At 41.3% G+C, this 13,416-nt stretch overlaps 1 protein-coding gene across 3 annotated transcripts in view; it reads left to right on the top strand.

Moving 5' to 3' along the window:
* Nucleotides 1-13,416, top strand: part of NR5A2 (nuclear receptor subfamily 5 group A member 2) — a 134,207-nt gene that overhangs the window by 69,997 nt on the left and 50,794 nt on the right. For all 3 annotated transcript variants that reach the window (XM_032878207.1, XM_032878208.1, XM_032878209.1), the window contains one exon: nt 4,694-4,813. In XM_032878207.1, the coding sequence (XP_032734098.1) occupies nt 4,694-4,813 (120 nt within the window). The remainder of the gene's footprint in view (nt 1-4,693; nt 4,814-13,416) is intronic.

Consider the following 13,416-nt stretch of genomic DNA (forward strand, 5'->3'; position numbering starts at 1 on the left):
TCCTTTACACACTCATCAGTAAGTCCGTGTAAATAGTTTCTGTGATGAGTAACTAGGTTTCTGAGATAAGTCCTTCCTTTTATTGCAGCTGATAACAGGATTATATGAGGTGGTAGGCTAACTAGCCAGAGGTTTTGATATATAATGGGAATTATTACACTCATTCAGTCCCCCTTCTGGGCTCCCCAGATGCCACCCTAAGTTGTTTATTGACAGTATTGGTACCTGGAGAATTTATTCAGAAGCAGTGGATCATTTTTCCCCTCTTCCCCACCCCCCAATTCACCTATAACTGTTTCCAAAGGAAAAATACCTTCAAAATTGGCAGGTTTTCTTATCTAGAGATAAGGATCACGTTGGTCATCAAATTTACCCTGTGCTTTTATTCACAGAGCTGCATAAAAACTTTGTCACCCAAAGCATCGTGAAGCTGCATACTCACCAGTTTCCAGATAACATGAAATATTACATAATCAATTATGGAAAATAATGAAATGGAATGTTGGCATGGGAAGCCCCCTCAGAGAGTGTTAAAACAAGGAAATCAATGGCTCAGGAGGAGTGTTAAAATTACAATCAGTCAAGAAGTCCTTACGAAGGGGCAGCCATGGGTCTAGACCTGCCAGCGCACGTGGGAAGGGTCCGAGGCAGATTCTCGGGGTGTTCATTGTGGGGTAAAGATGGTTGTTTATTCCACAAACACGGAAGGACAAGCAAGCAAGCTTATCTTGTGGGCTAGGTACCAAAGATACGTAGATGCCAAGCAGAAACCTTGCAGAAGCTAATTTAGTCATTTGTTTTTTTTCTCTGAACAAGCATTTATAAAATGCATCTTTTCTTTTCTTTTTCTTTTTTTTTTTTTTTTTGGCTGGGTGCTGTGCTGGGCACCGTTGGAGCTCCAGCTGCAGCCCTCAAGGAGGGCGGACAGATGAACAAGCAGTTATGGTACTTGGGGAAAACAGGCAGAGCAAAGATCCTATGTTAGACACAAAGGAAGAAATGATGACTTGAACAGTACAAAAAAGAAAAGCAAAAGTGAAGTGCTAATTATGGGAAATAGACATGTTCACCTGTTCTTGTAATTTCTGAAGCAGAGGAACCAGGAAATCGCAGGTTTTAAAAACCTGATTTCTTACTGCCTCTGGACGTAGGCAGCAGTGGTCGGAAGTGGGGATGAAAAAATATCCAGCCCCTTAGTAAGAAACTTACAGAGGATGTATCAGAGCAAAACTTTCATTTTTTCCTTGGCCATTGGCTGGCGTGTGCGCGCTCTTTCTCTCTCTCTCTCTCTTTCACACACACACACACACACACGTCTACACACACACACAAAGTTAGACACAAGATCTGAAAACAATACACCTCATTCTCTTTCTGAACATGAGACAAAAATATATTTCTGTTTGGAAGTGTGTCTTCAATGTCCCAAAAGAAAAGAAGGCCCGGAGAAGTCAGATTGTTTTACCATTGGAACATGGTTTGATCTGGACAACTGTTGACTATAGTATTTCTGTCCTGTTACGTATGAAAGTAAGGGACCATCATCTGCAGATGAAGAGGAAGAAGCCCTTAAAGAGAAAGCTCCCAAACTTCTGCTTCTTTTCATCTTCACTCCCTTTTCTCCCTTTCTGTGTGGCCAGCAGATAATCCCCTGGCTCTTTCATCTTTCAAAAATGGGGGCAATATATGCACTTTAAGGGATCTCTGTTCCCCCACCCATTTTGAAATTATGTGCAACGTTAACATGTGTAACAGTTGTTTCTGGGGAGACAATCTCAGGGGGGAGTATTTTAGGTTCCCCTGAATAGTGAAAAATAACTAAAGCTTCATAGCTCGCTCGCTCTCTCTCACATACACACACACCCCCAAAAACCCAAAAACATACCGTGGATGGAACCAAATTGTCCTCACAGACTGACAAATTTGAAATAAGATGCTGAGTGTGATTTTGTTGAAATGAGAGTGTAACAAAACCCAGGAGAGCATAGCATAGTACACCTTGTTTTGAAATCTCCAGAAGCATCTGGAGAGACAGTTCTGGACTGTCCCCTGGATGCTACAACATGTATAGTTCTGGGACATTTGGCCATAGCTCCTTGTGACAGTAGTTTGTGAAGAACATTTGTTGGGGGGAGTTTGCGTCAACCACCGCCCAGAGGGTGACGTGTCATAGCACACAACACTGGAGATTCTTGGGTAGAGAAGAACGTGACCTCCTGCTGTCACTAAGCCACGGCAGTCATGTTTGGGTGGATATTGTCCACCCTGAGACTCATTTTCGCAAGGTAGAGACTGCGTTTGTCCTGCCCACCATTATATCCCAGGTCTGGTACTCATACCTGCCAAATAATCAGCTCTTAAAAATACCTATTCACAAGTTCTTTTTTTTTTTTTTAAGATTTATTCATTTATTTTCTTATTTTTAAGGAAGATTTTATTTATTTACTTACTTGAGAGAAATAGAGAGCAGGAGCATGAGCTAGAAGCAGAGGGAGGAGAAGAAGCAGACTCCCTGCTGAGCAGGGAGCCCAACATTGGCCTCAATCCCAGGACCCTGGGATCATGACCTGAGCCGAAGGCAGAGGCTTCATCAACTGAGCCCACCCAGGGGCCCTTCATTTATTTTACAGAGACAGAGAGTAGGGGCGGGGGAGAGGGGGGAGAGGGAGAGAATCTTCAAGCAGACTCGCACCGAACGCAGAGTCTGACTCAGGGATTGATCCCACAATGCATGAGATGACGACCTGAGCAAAAACCAGGAGTCGGCCCCTTACCCAGACGAGCCACCCAGGCACCCAGGAATGAAATTCTTTTGGTCAGAACAGACTAAGTGGTTCCACATACTTGTGGTGGAGATGCTTGGGGATGGGTTTCCCTGACCAGAGCCTGATTATAGTTTTGTGTAGTTTCAGTACTACTGCTCTTCTCCTCCATAGAATCAGTGGGTCCATCAGGTGTGAGCCCTCTGTCGTTTCTTCATTTGTGTCTTATTTCATCCTCACAAAAAGAATCTCATCTATTTTTAGGTGAGAAAGTAGGTCTTAGAGAGTTAAGTAGTTTGACTAAGCTTTCAGTGCTGGGAAGTATAGAACTGAGTCTTCAGTCCATCTTTGTACCTTGGGTTCAGTGCGCCCTTGACTGTGTTCACTGTATCCTAAACTCATGCAAATAAAGTTCATCACAAGCTTCCATCAGTACTAATGAATGTGTGAGTGGAAACTTCCTAAGAATCAGCCAGCTATCTGCAGTTCCTTTGAATGGCTACTTAAAAATGAATTTGTTAAAAGTAAGTCAAATTATCTTCAGTTAGGAGATTCTAGCACCTCCTCATGTCATTTGGAGACAGCCTAAAGCTTGACAGAGAGAAAGAGAATTTTTTAGGAGTATCACTTAACCTCTCTGAGCCCTATTTTCTCATCTCTAAATTGAATATAATGATACCAGTTTGGGTAGCTTCAAAGACATATTCTATCAATTAAATCCAAAGCAATACACAAAAACTCACCAAAACTACTACGGAGCATATCGATGTCAGGTGTTACTTTTATAAATACATAGTGTATAGTCTAAATATGGCCACCACATTCGGAAAAACTGGGTTTTTGGCTGGTAGATACTACAAAAGGAAGATCCTGCTGTTACAAGTAGCCATCGCAGTGGATCAGTATGGTCTTCGCATTCAGACCATAGGTGGGTTTGTGAACTGTACGTGAAACAAGGATGGTTTTGTCACTGAAGAATGTCGTCCCCTGGAGGACAAGATGAAAGAAGAATAAAATGCCCACTGGGATTCAGCATCTTTCATTTTAATCCACATGGCAGTCCTATGAGGGAGGCAATGTTCTTGGCTCATTTTCCAGTTACAGAAGCCGAAGTTCGGAGAGTTTCTAGGAAAATCGTCCAGATCATAAAGCAGATGTAAATGAGTCTCAAGACCATGATTGGTCATTGTTCTGTTCAAACTCAGGCACAGTTTGGACTTCTGGTTAATCCCGATCCCAGATAATGGCAGTGTGTCTCTACCAACGTCCTTTGTGCTGGCATGCTAATTGTCTTTTTTTTTTTTTTTTTTTAATTTGTTTGACAGAGAGATCACAAGTAGGCAGAGAGGCAGACAGAGAGAGAGAGGAGGAAGCAGGCTCCCTGCCGAGCAGAGAGCCCGATGCGGGGCTCAATCCCAGGACCCTGAGATCATGACCTGAGTTGAAGGCAGAGGCTCAACCCACTGAGCCACCCAGGCGCCCCATGCTAATTGTCTTCTAAAGAAATCTTCTCAGTTCGGCAGCTTGCTACTATCAGTGTCAATGTAGTAAACTCTAGATACGTAAACACAGGCTATTTGGGGTCATTCTAATGGGGTCTACTGAGGACAGTGTGAGGCACCTGGACCTCCCAGAGCAAACTCTAATAGCTCTGTTAGCATTAGACAGCACGATCTAATGGAGGGCCTTTTCCTAGCAGCTCATTGATTATAAATACTACTCTTAAGTATTCATCTGTGGCCATAAAAAGTACTTGTCCAGATGAAAATAATGATTTTTGGAGCAGTGATGTAAATTCTGAGCATTTGCACCATGGCAGCCATTGGTGGAGGGAGACCTCTAGCTTATAGTGAGTTCTCTTATGTAGAAAATTAAATGAAAATAAAAAATGTAGTGACTAACAGTGTCAATTTTTTTTTTCTATTTTATAGGTTGATGACCAAATGAAGCTGCTTCAGAATTGCTGGAGTGAGCTCTTAATTCTCGACCACATTTACCGACAAGTGGTACATGGAAAGGAAGGATCCATCTTCCTGGTTACTGGGCAACAAGTGAGTATAGAGACCCCCCACCCCCCAAAAATGTCTTTTTATTAATCATGTTCAGAATGGCAGGAATTTAACTAGGTCAGAAGCACTCTGGTGCTTTGAAAGGAAAAGATTGGCTGCAAATAATTTAGAAAAGCTGACTTGGTGCACTCTGTTCCTACACTGATGATTACGGTTAAACTTGTAAAAGCAAACATAATCACAGACATTCTGCTGCTTTCACTCTGCTGGGATTGAAAGTTGTGCTTTGAAGGCTCAAAACAACTGTTAAATCAGAATTAATGATGAGTACCCAGCCATCTTTCCTCGGATTTCTGCATTCATCTACCACACTTGTTTTGTCAGTTATTAAAAAAAAAAAGCTTATACCTTGCGGAATCCTTACTATTTTGGCATGATAGTGGTGGAAGAGACTGATTCAGATATCATACATAAATATTGGCATAAAGGCATGCGAGGGAAAAGGGACAGGAGTTCCGGTTTTTAGGAGCTGCCATCATTCAAAAGGAAGATGGAAAAAATTAATGTTAGTCCCTACTCCTTTCTGAATAGATACTCGGTGGGTCAACAGATATTTGTTGGACATCCCACAGCGTGCTAGCCACTAGTGTAGGGCAGTGGCATGCATTAGAGAGCAACACCGGAAAAAGACCCTGTCCTCATGACACATGACTTTGTAGCAGGGAGAAGCTGATCATAGTGAATCTTCATGTAACATTTATGTATATGAGAAACGTATAATGTATTAGAGGTCAAAGTGCTGTTTGAATAAAAGAAGAAAGGAGAAAAGAGGACGTGCTACGCAAAGGGGAATGCACACATATCCAGGGGGTACGTGGCATCCTGACCCAAGGATTGCCGTGTTCAGTACGAGTGGTTGGGTTTGGTCTTTAATGAGACGGTGATGTTTAGCAAAGACTCAAAGGCGGAGAGATTGTTGTTGGCTTCACGGATATCTGGGGAACAGAAAGTACTTAATGGACCTAAGTCCAACTTATAGGATTTTGGCATGTCCCTCCCAGTCCTTAGCCTTCCTTCAGTAACTGATGTGTTATTAAAATAAATGCATGGAACGCAGTGATTCCCTAAGTCCATTGGGTCATTCCTATTCAGGCCTCGCTGCAGCGTTCCGCAGTGCTTCCGGACTTTAGTGCCCAGGCCCCGTGATCTTTTACATACAGCCATAAATGTTTATGTGCTGTGAAACCACAGCAGTGAGATTTGAAAATGAAAGGCTGTCTCCACGCCATTTGCTGTATTATTAATAAATCACCTTTTCCCAATCAAATTAAAGGCAAGCACTATTTCAGAGTTTTTTCAAATTGGATCAATTCAACCATCTCCATCACTATCTGGTCCCTGCTTTCTGTACATCTCGTGAGAAAAGCCTTCCAGGTGAGCAAATAAAGTCTCAAGGGCTTGACTTTCTGGACTTTGAAATTTGTGTTTAACATTTTTGTCCGGGGACCCAAGGTTTTGGAGGAAACGTACCCATTTCTAGAGTTTAATCACTGGGTAGGCCTCCCAGCCCTCTCTCCACCTCCTTCCCCTTTCCCCCTCCCATCCCTACCCAATGAGGAACTGCATTAGAAGGAACCTCAGCCCACAAATTAATTTGATTTCATTTCCTTCTGAGTTTCAGAAATCAAATGGGTTTGTGCTGTTCTTTCTCAAAGCACTTCCATTCTTGGCTCTTTAGAAATACTCCTTATTTCACATTTCATTTTGCCTTAAGTGCTGCCCCTGGGTAAAGGTAATTACCATTTAAAAAGTAGAGAAAGTGCATTTCTTTTCTCTGATTTTCAAAACCAAGAACAGTCAGAAATAGATGGTATTTATCATCTTAAGTATCAGTTACTGCTGCTTCATGTTTTGCCCTCACAACAGAATACAGAACTCCCTGCCGAAGAACTAGTTCTTCCCCTCTCACCTTTCCTGCCACCCAGAGTCTTCTAGCTCCCTCCTCCGTCCTCGTGAAGTGAGTCACATTTCTGTCAAAGCCCTGCCCTACCCCTTTGCATCCAATCATTGCAGACCTTTGTAATGATTCATTATAACCAAATACTCTTAATTTGTGAAAATTATGGAACAAACCTTGTATTTTCTATTGTGGAATAAGCTAAACATTTTGAATCTATCTCTGGGCTTCCTGCAATTTCTTATTTATTTTTCTTAAGGATTTGATTGGCTTTATTAAGTGATCCATGAATTGGGTAGCATTCAGTTAGGAAGTAGAGAGACGCTCTGGCAGTTTCTTTCGTTCTTTCTTGGGGGAGGGGGTGGTGGGAGGGAGGGAATCGTAAGCAGGCTAGGTGTTCTGACCCTGAGATCAAGACCTGAGCCTTTGTCAAGAGTTGAAAGCTTAACGACCCCCCCCACAGTCACCCAGGTGCTCCAACCTGCAATTTCTTAAATTAAAGCAAAAGAAGTGCTATGAAGGAAGACCCTTGCAAAGCATGTGACCTTTGCAACAGAATGAGGAAGATATTTTAATGTGGAGTCATAGACAGATTTTTACATCTCTATAGCGCCTGTTTAGTGTATGTTAGGTGCCTGAAAAGTATCAGCTGATGGTCCAGAGTAGAACTACCCTATATGACCTCCGTGCTGAATTAAAACAAGTTAACTTGGACTCAACACCCAGAGTACGCTTCCCCATCATCTCATCTCTCTCTTCTTACACCTTCCCATTTCCTGTCGTGGGGCTGAGACCCCAGTACTGGTCTGGCATTAAGAAGTTGTTTTTCACAGCAGTGGGCATGTACTGCTTCCCACCCTGAGACACAGAGAGATAGGTGAAAATGTGAAGTATAATTTCGTTAGAACAATAAATACTTCCCTGACTGCAAGTGTGGGAAAAACTAGATTTTTTTGTTAAAGCAATAATAGAATATTTGGTGTACGCTAATTTTAGGAAGATTGTTACAATAATGATGAAAGGAAGGACTATAGGAAGCATAAGAGTAGAGCAATATTCTGAGGGGAGGGGAAATGATTTTTCTTTTAAGATTTTATTTATTTGAATAAATAAAAGAGCAAAAGAGCGGGAAGAGGAGCAGAGGGAGAGGGACAAGCAGACCACGCTGAGCATGGAGTCCAGCATGAGGCTTGATCTCAGGACCCCAAGATCATGACCTGAGCTGAAACCAGGAGTCGGACGCCAACAGACTGAGCCACCCAGGCACCCCCAGGGTGAACATGATTTTTTTTTTTTTTTTAAGCATGATTTTAAAAAGAAAATGTATGGAGGTAGTTGAAGAAAGCAAAAAGAGGGAACTTACCCTTTTTTAGTATATGATCTAGTAACAGTCAAGCTCCAGACAGAGCATATTTTCATTACTAGTGCATGCTGTTTGCTGTTTGGTATGAAAATGTTGTGTGTGTGTGTGTGTGTGTGAACACACATTAGTCTAGTTGACAATTGAACTGACTGGTGTTTGAGTTCCTCTTCCAAAATTTACTAGCTATACCATCTTGGGGAACTCCCCTTACCATTCAAGTTTCAGTTTCTTCACTTATCCAGGGGGGATTGTAGGGGAATCTGTGTCAGAAAATTGCAGTAGGAATTACAAGAAATAGTTCTGTATGAAAATTACAGGGTATCAAAACTGTGTGAACGTGAAGCTGATAGGAGGTCAACAGCCCTGTGAAGAAAGTACTACTTATTATTAATAGCATCCCCATTTTACAGATGAGTAACTGAGACAGAGAGAGGTAAAGTAGTTGATGCAAAGTCAAAGTACAACTAATAAAAGCAGTAGAATGTTCTGACCTAGGCAGTCTGGTGCCAAAGTTTGTGGGTTTTTTTGTTTGTTGGTGTTCGTGTTCTTTTTTTTTTTTTCCTTCTTTTTTCCTTTTAAGATTTTATTTGTTTATTTTAGAGACAGAGAAAGAGTGAGGAGAGGAGCAGAGGGAGAGGAGCCAGCAGACTCCATGCTGAGCACAGAGCCTGATAAAGGGCTCGATCTCACGACTCTGAGATTATGATCTGAGCACAAGTCAGAAGTTGACGATCAGTCAGCTGAGCCACCCAGGCGCCCCAGAATTTGTTCTTTTTTTTTTTTTTTCCTTTTCAGTGTTCCAGAATTCCAGAATTCATTGTTTATACACTGCACCATACCAGTGCTCCATGCAATACGTGCCCTCATAATACCCACCCCCAGGCTCACCCAACCCCCCACGCCCCAAAAGTTTGTGTTCTGAACCAACATACCATACTGCTTTTCTGTATACCTCACAGATGCTACCAAGTCTTCGTGTATAATTTCTGTGCATGACAGCTTCTGTGAAACTTCCAAGCAAGACACTCATTTCTTCTTTATGAGCCTAAATATATAAATGGCTTTGTTTTACTTATAAATTTCTCGGTGTGGCATTGTTATCACATTGTAAAAATAAATTTAGATCATCAGAAGCATTTTAATGTGATTATTATTTACCGTTCTAAAATTATTTCAGCATTAAGAAAATGCTAGAAAGAAGAAAAAGGGTCACTCATAATGTTACCATCCTAAATCAACTGCTTTTGTTGAGTTTTCTTCCTAAATGCGGTCGTTTTCTTAATTTTCTAAAGGAAACAATTCCTCTGCCACCAAAACACATTGACCTACTACCACAGATTTGTGCAGAAATGTGAACTTTGAAACAGTGATAGATGCCTCAAGTCATGATGTTGATATCATGGTGAAAAAAAATTAAACAGCATTCTTCCAAGGCAGTGTGTAAAATAACCCTATGGGCAGCTTAACACTCACCTACAGGAGAAAAACAGCTTGATTCACTTAATTTAAAAACATTCATGAAGACCTGATAATTGAAGGAAAATCAAAATGGGGGTGGTGGAATTAGAGTCCCGCCCTCACTGGTGATAAGAGGTGTAATTTATCGTCTAATGACACTGATCACTAAGCCTTGCAGAGGGGTTTGCACTGTGCACTTTCACAGGTAAGCCGCGTGACATGGGTTCAGATAAGATGGGAGGAAGGTTCAGAGGAGGAAGTGCAAAGGGAGTCAGATGGGCATGTGAAGCTGTCCAGATTCCACTTCTAGATGGAAGTGCCTTATTTCTCAAGTGATTGTATTTGACCAAACTCCTTCACAGGTTGAGACAGACACCTGCAAATCCTCCCAGGGTTAGAGGAGCAGTGACAAGGAATTTCTGGATAAAACTTTAACTAAACTAACTAAACTTTAACTAGCTAAAATCCATCATCTTTTTCAGCCTCAACTAGAAGAAATACGGTACTCCCGAATTACTCAGTAGAAAGTTGCAGGTTTGGGGCGCCTGGGTAGCTCAGTCAGTTTAGCGCCTGCCTTTAGTCCAGGTCTTGATCCAGGGGCCCTGGGATCAAGCCCCACAGCATGGGGCTCCTTGCTGGGGAGCTGCTTCTCCCTCTGCCTCTGCCTCCCACTCCCCTGCTTGTGCATGGTCTCTCTCTCTCTCTCTGTCAAATAAGTACAATTAAAAAAAAAATTTTCCTGCTTTGCTTACAGAATTTTCTCAGCTGCTCCATGATGAGTTCTTCTAGAACAAATAAAAATGTTGATGCTGAGTATTTTAAGACTAATAAGTAGTAATACTCAGTACGCCTCAGTGTGTACCACCAGGACTGTAGTCCTCACACACAAGCGACAGAGGCAGCAATTCTGTGTCGGCCTGAGCATGCATGTGGCGTCTACACAATGCTTTATAGCATCTCTGCTAGACAGGCTAAGGAATGCAAGGCCCCACCTGCTCCTTGTTCCAATATTCTGGCATTTTCCTCCTGAACGCGGCTCACGGTAAATGCATTTGTTACAATAGAGAAGAAGACTAGACTGGTTTTAAGTGATAGGGGTTCTCCAAGGAACCGGTGCTTGGAGCTTGAAGAGGGAAAGGAAAAAGTTGGATAAAATAGCACAACTTTTTCAAAAGTCCCATGGCTAACAAGTTACCTAGCACATTATGTTCACTAAATAAATGTCTGCAGAATTGAGTGCCTTTGTAGTTCACTGAGAATTAGAGCAATTGAAAGAATTCGACTGCAGGGCGCCTGGGTAAAGGTTCAGTGTCTGCCTTCAGCTCAGGTCATGATCCTGGGGTCCTGGGATCAAGCCCCATGTCAGGCTCCCTGCTCAGCGAGGAGGCTGCTTCTCCCTCTCCTTCGGCTGCTCTCCGCTCTCCGTCCACCACTCCCCTGCTTATGCTCTGTCTCTCTCTCCCTCCGCTCTGTCTCTATATGTTTCTCAAATGAATAAATAAAATCTTTAAAACAATAATAGTAATAATAATAATAAAAAAGAATCCCACTGCAAAGAACAGCTCAGGGCACCACTACCTAGTATTGAAATGAGGATATGGTGGTTCACACCGAATTTCTTACTTAAACCTAGGGTCAGCTATCATGCATTCATTATGTCTTTTTAATCAGCCATCTATATAAGCATATGTTAAATCTTGTTAAGCAAAAAGGGAATAATGATTATTGGTAATATTATTAATAATTTTAGTAACTTACATTAATAATCAGTGTTAATATTATCATAACATCTGGATTATAAAATGAATTCTATATCTTTTACATCTTAGAATTTTGAGAAGAATTTGTTTCTATCCAGTATTTTAAAAATACATGTACATAAAACCTATCTGTGTATATATATACTTACATACAAATAAAATAACAATGGAGTACTTTGAAGTGGGATTGCTTTTAGTATTTGCATATTGTAGCTAATTAACAGCCACTGTAACATCATCCTAAGGGAAAGGTCTACTGGCAACTTATTCATTATCTTCTATTATTGTGTATCATATTAAAATGACAGGCATCTTACAATGTACAAGTCATCAAAAATTTCAGTTATTAGAACTAAAAGCAATTTAGCTAAAACTGTTTCTTCCTTCATGATGAGTGAAATTTATCCAAAGGGGACAGCAGCTTATAGTATTTCTTCAATATCTGCCTTGAATTTAATGGCACAAAGATTACATGTAAGAGAGCAATAAATTAATTTTACTAAGTACATAAAAGACAAGGCCAGCTGCTCCTGAAATGAGCACAAACTCTGCATTCAACAATGAAAATATAATTATGTTTGTAATAAAATGTAAGGAAGTTGCAGATCTGTGTGCTGTTCCAGGAATAAATCATCCATCCTCCTCCGGAGCCCTGCAATTTGATAAATTATCCTTGAAGGAAATGTTATCGGAGCTCCCATTTAATAAGCATGTTTGAGCTTTCAAATTAGCATGTAAATAAATGTATAGCTATAAAGTTGTTGGTATGCCAATTGATTTCCTGAAGTTCATCTCACTAAAGGTCTCTCACTAAATAGAATCTTACGAAACAATTTCAGTTCGTTTCCGGTATAGTGCACTGTATTTTCAAGTATAAAGTTCTAGGACTTGAACTTAGTATTACACACCTATTAGAACTGCACACATACCAAATTTTAATGAACCAGTCTTTTTTCAGAAAGTAGGTTTTGGTGAATGATGTACTACATTTTCAAGCATGATGTTCTAGCATTTGAACTTCTTGCAGACTTGTTAGAACTATACACTTATCAAAGCTCTGTTAGCTTCATACTACAAAAAATACCAGCATATTTGCAGTTTATTTTCATGTACTTTCCTGGTTGAAGGCTTCACTCGAGATCTTGATCAAATGTGCTGTGTACATTCTATGCTGCGGCTGCAGTGCATTCAACAACCGATTCTCAGCTAAAATTGGTAGTATTATTCCAAGTACGCTCATTTCCTGATAATCATAGAAATGGGAGGCACCTTTACTAGCCTCTAGCTTAACTGCTTTATTTAAAGATGAGGGCACCAAGGGATGGGGACTCCATAGGACTTGCCCAAGATGCTTCATTTGTAAGTGGCCGTGTTGGCCCAGATCTCCTATCCTGTCCCAGTTTTCTTCCACTGTGTGACCCCACAGGGCCTTCCTGCTGTCATTCACGCACTGATCCTATTTGTCTCTGTAGGATTTCTTTTACTACCTGGGGGATAGGGAGAGCATGGATAGTTGCTAAAGAATTGAGAGCTCAGGCACCACTTTAAGAAGAATTTCCCGGACCAGAAAGATGTCACAGAACTGGCAAAATGGTAGTTCAGACATCCCTTTGGGGGCCACACTGACCGTCATCACATATTCCAATGTCCCAGCTGCTTGTCCTCTCCACGTCTGGCTCAGGTTTCGGGCTGCCTGGGTCCTGACCCTTTCACACACTCTGAAATAGAAACCAAAGGAGTTCTTAGAAACGCTTGATGTTTAAATTTAGTGGACAAATGCCAGCACATGGACAAAAAAGCAGGGAGGACAGTGCTGTGCTTGGTACAACAGCAGACCTAGAACACACATTAACTGCTCCTTTTTCATGCATAGTTGACTTTATATAAACTGATTGACACCTTTGGGGGTCGTCTTTCCACTGACTCTTAATTTTTCTCACTCTTAAAAAAAGGTTTCTGTACACCCCGTATTCTCTAGTTAAAGCTGAAAATTCAACTCATCATATTTACACAATAAAAAAAAAATCCATTCTGCCTTGTTTTTAATTGCAAATTCTACTCCGGGGACTAGTTCTCCTGCTTAGGAAGCAGCCCTGTGCCTTCTCGT

Source organism: Lontra canadensis, unplaced genomic scaffold (assembly GCF_010015895.1).
Source record: "Lontra canadensis isolate GAN:19392208 unplaced genomic scaffold, GSC_riverotter_1.0 scaffold63, whole genome shotgun sequence".
NCBI classification, from domain to species: Eukaryota; Metazoa; Chordata; class Mammalia; order Carnivora; family Mustelidae; genus Lontra; species Lontra canadensis.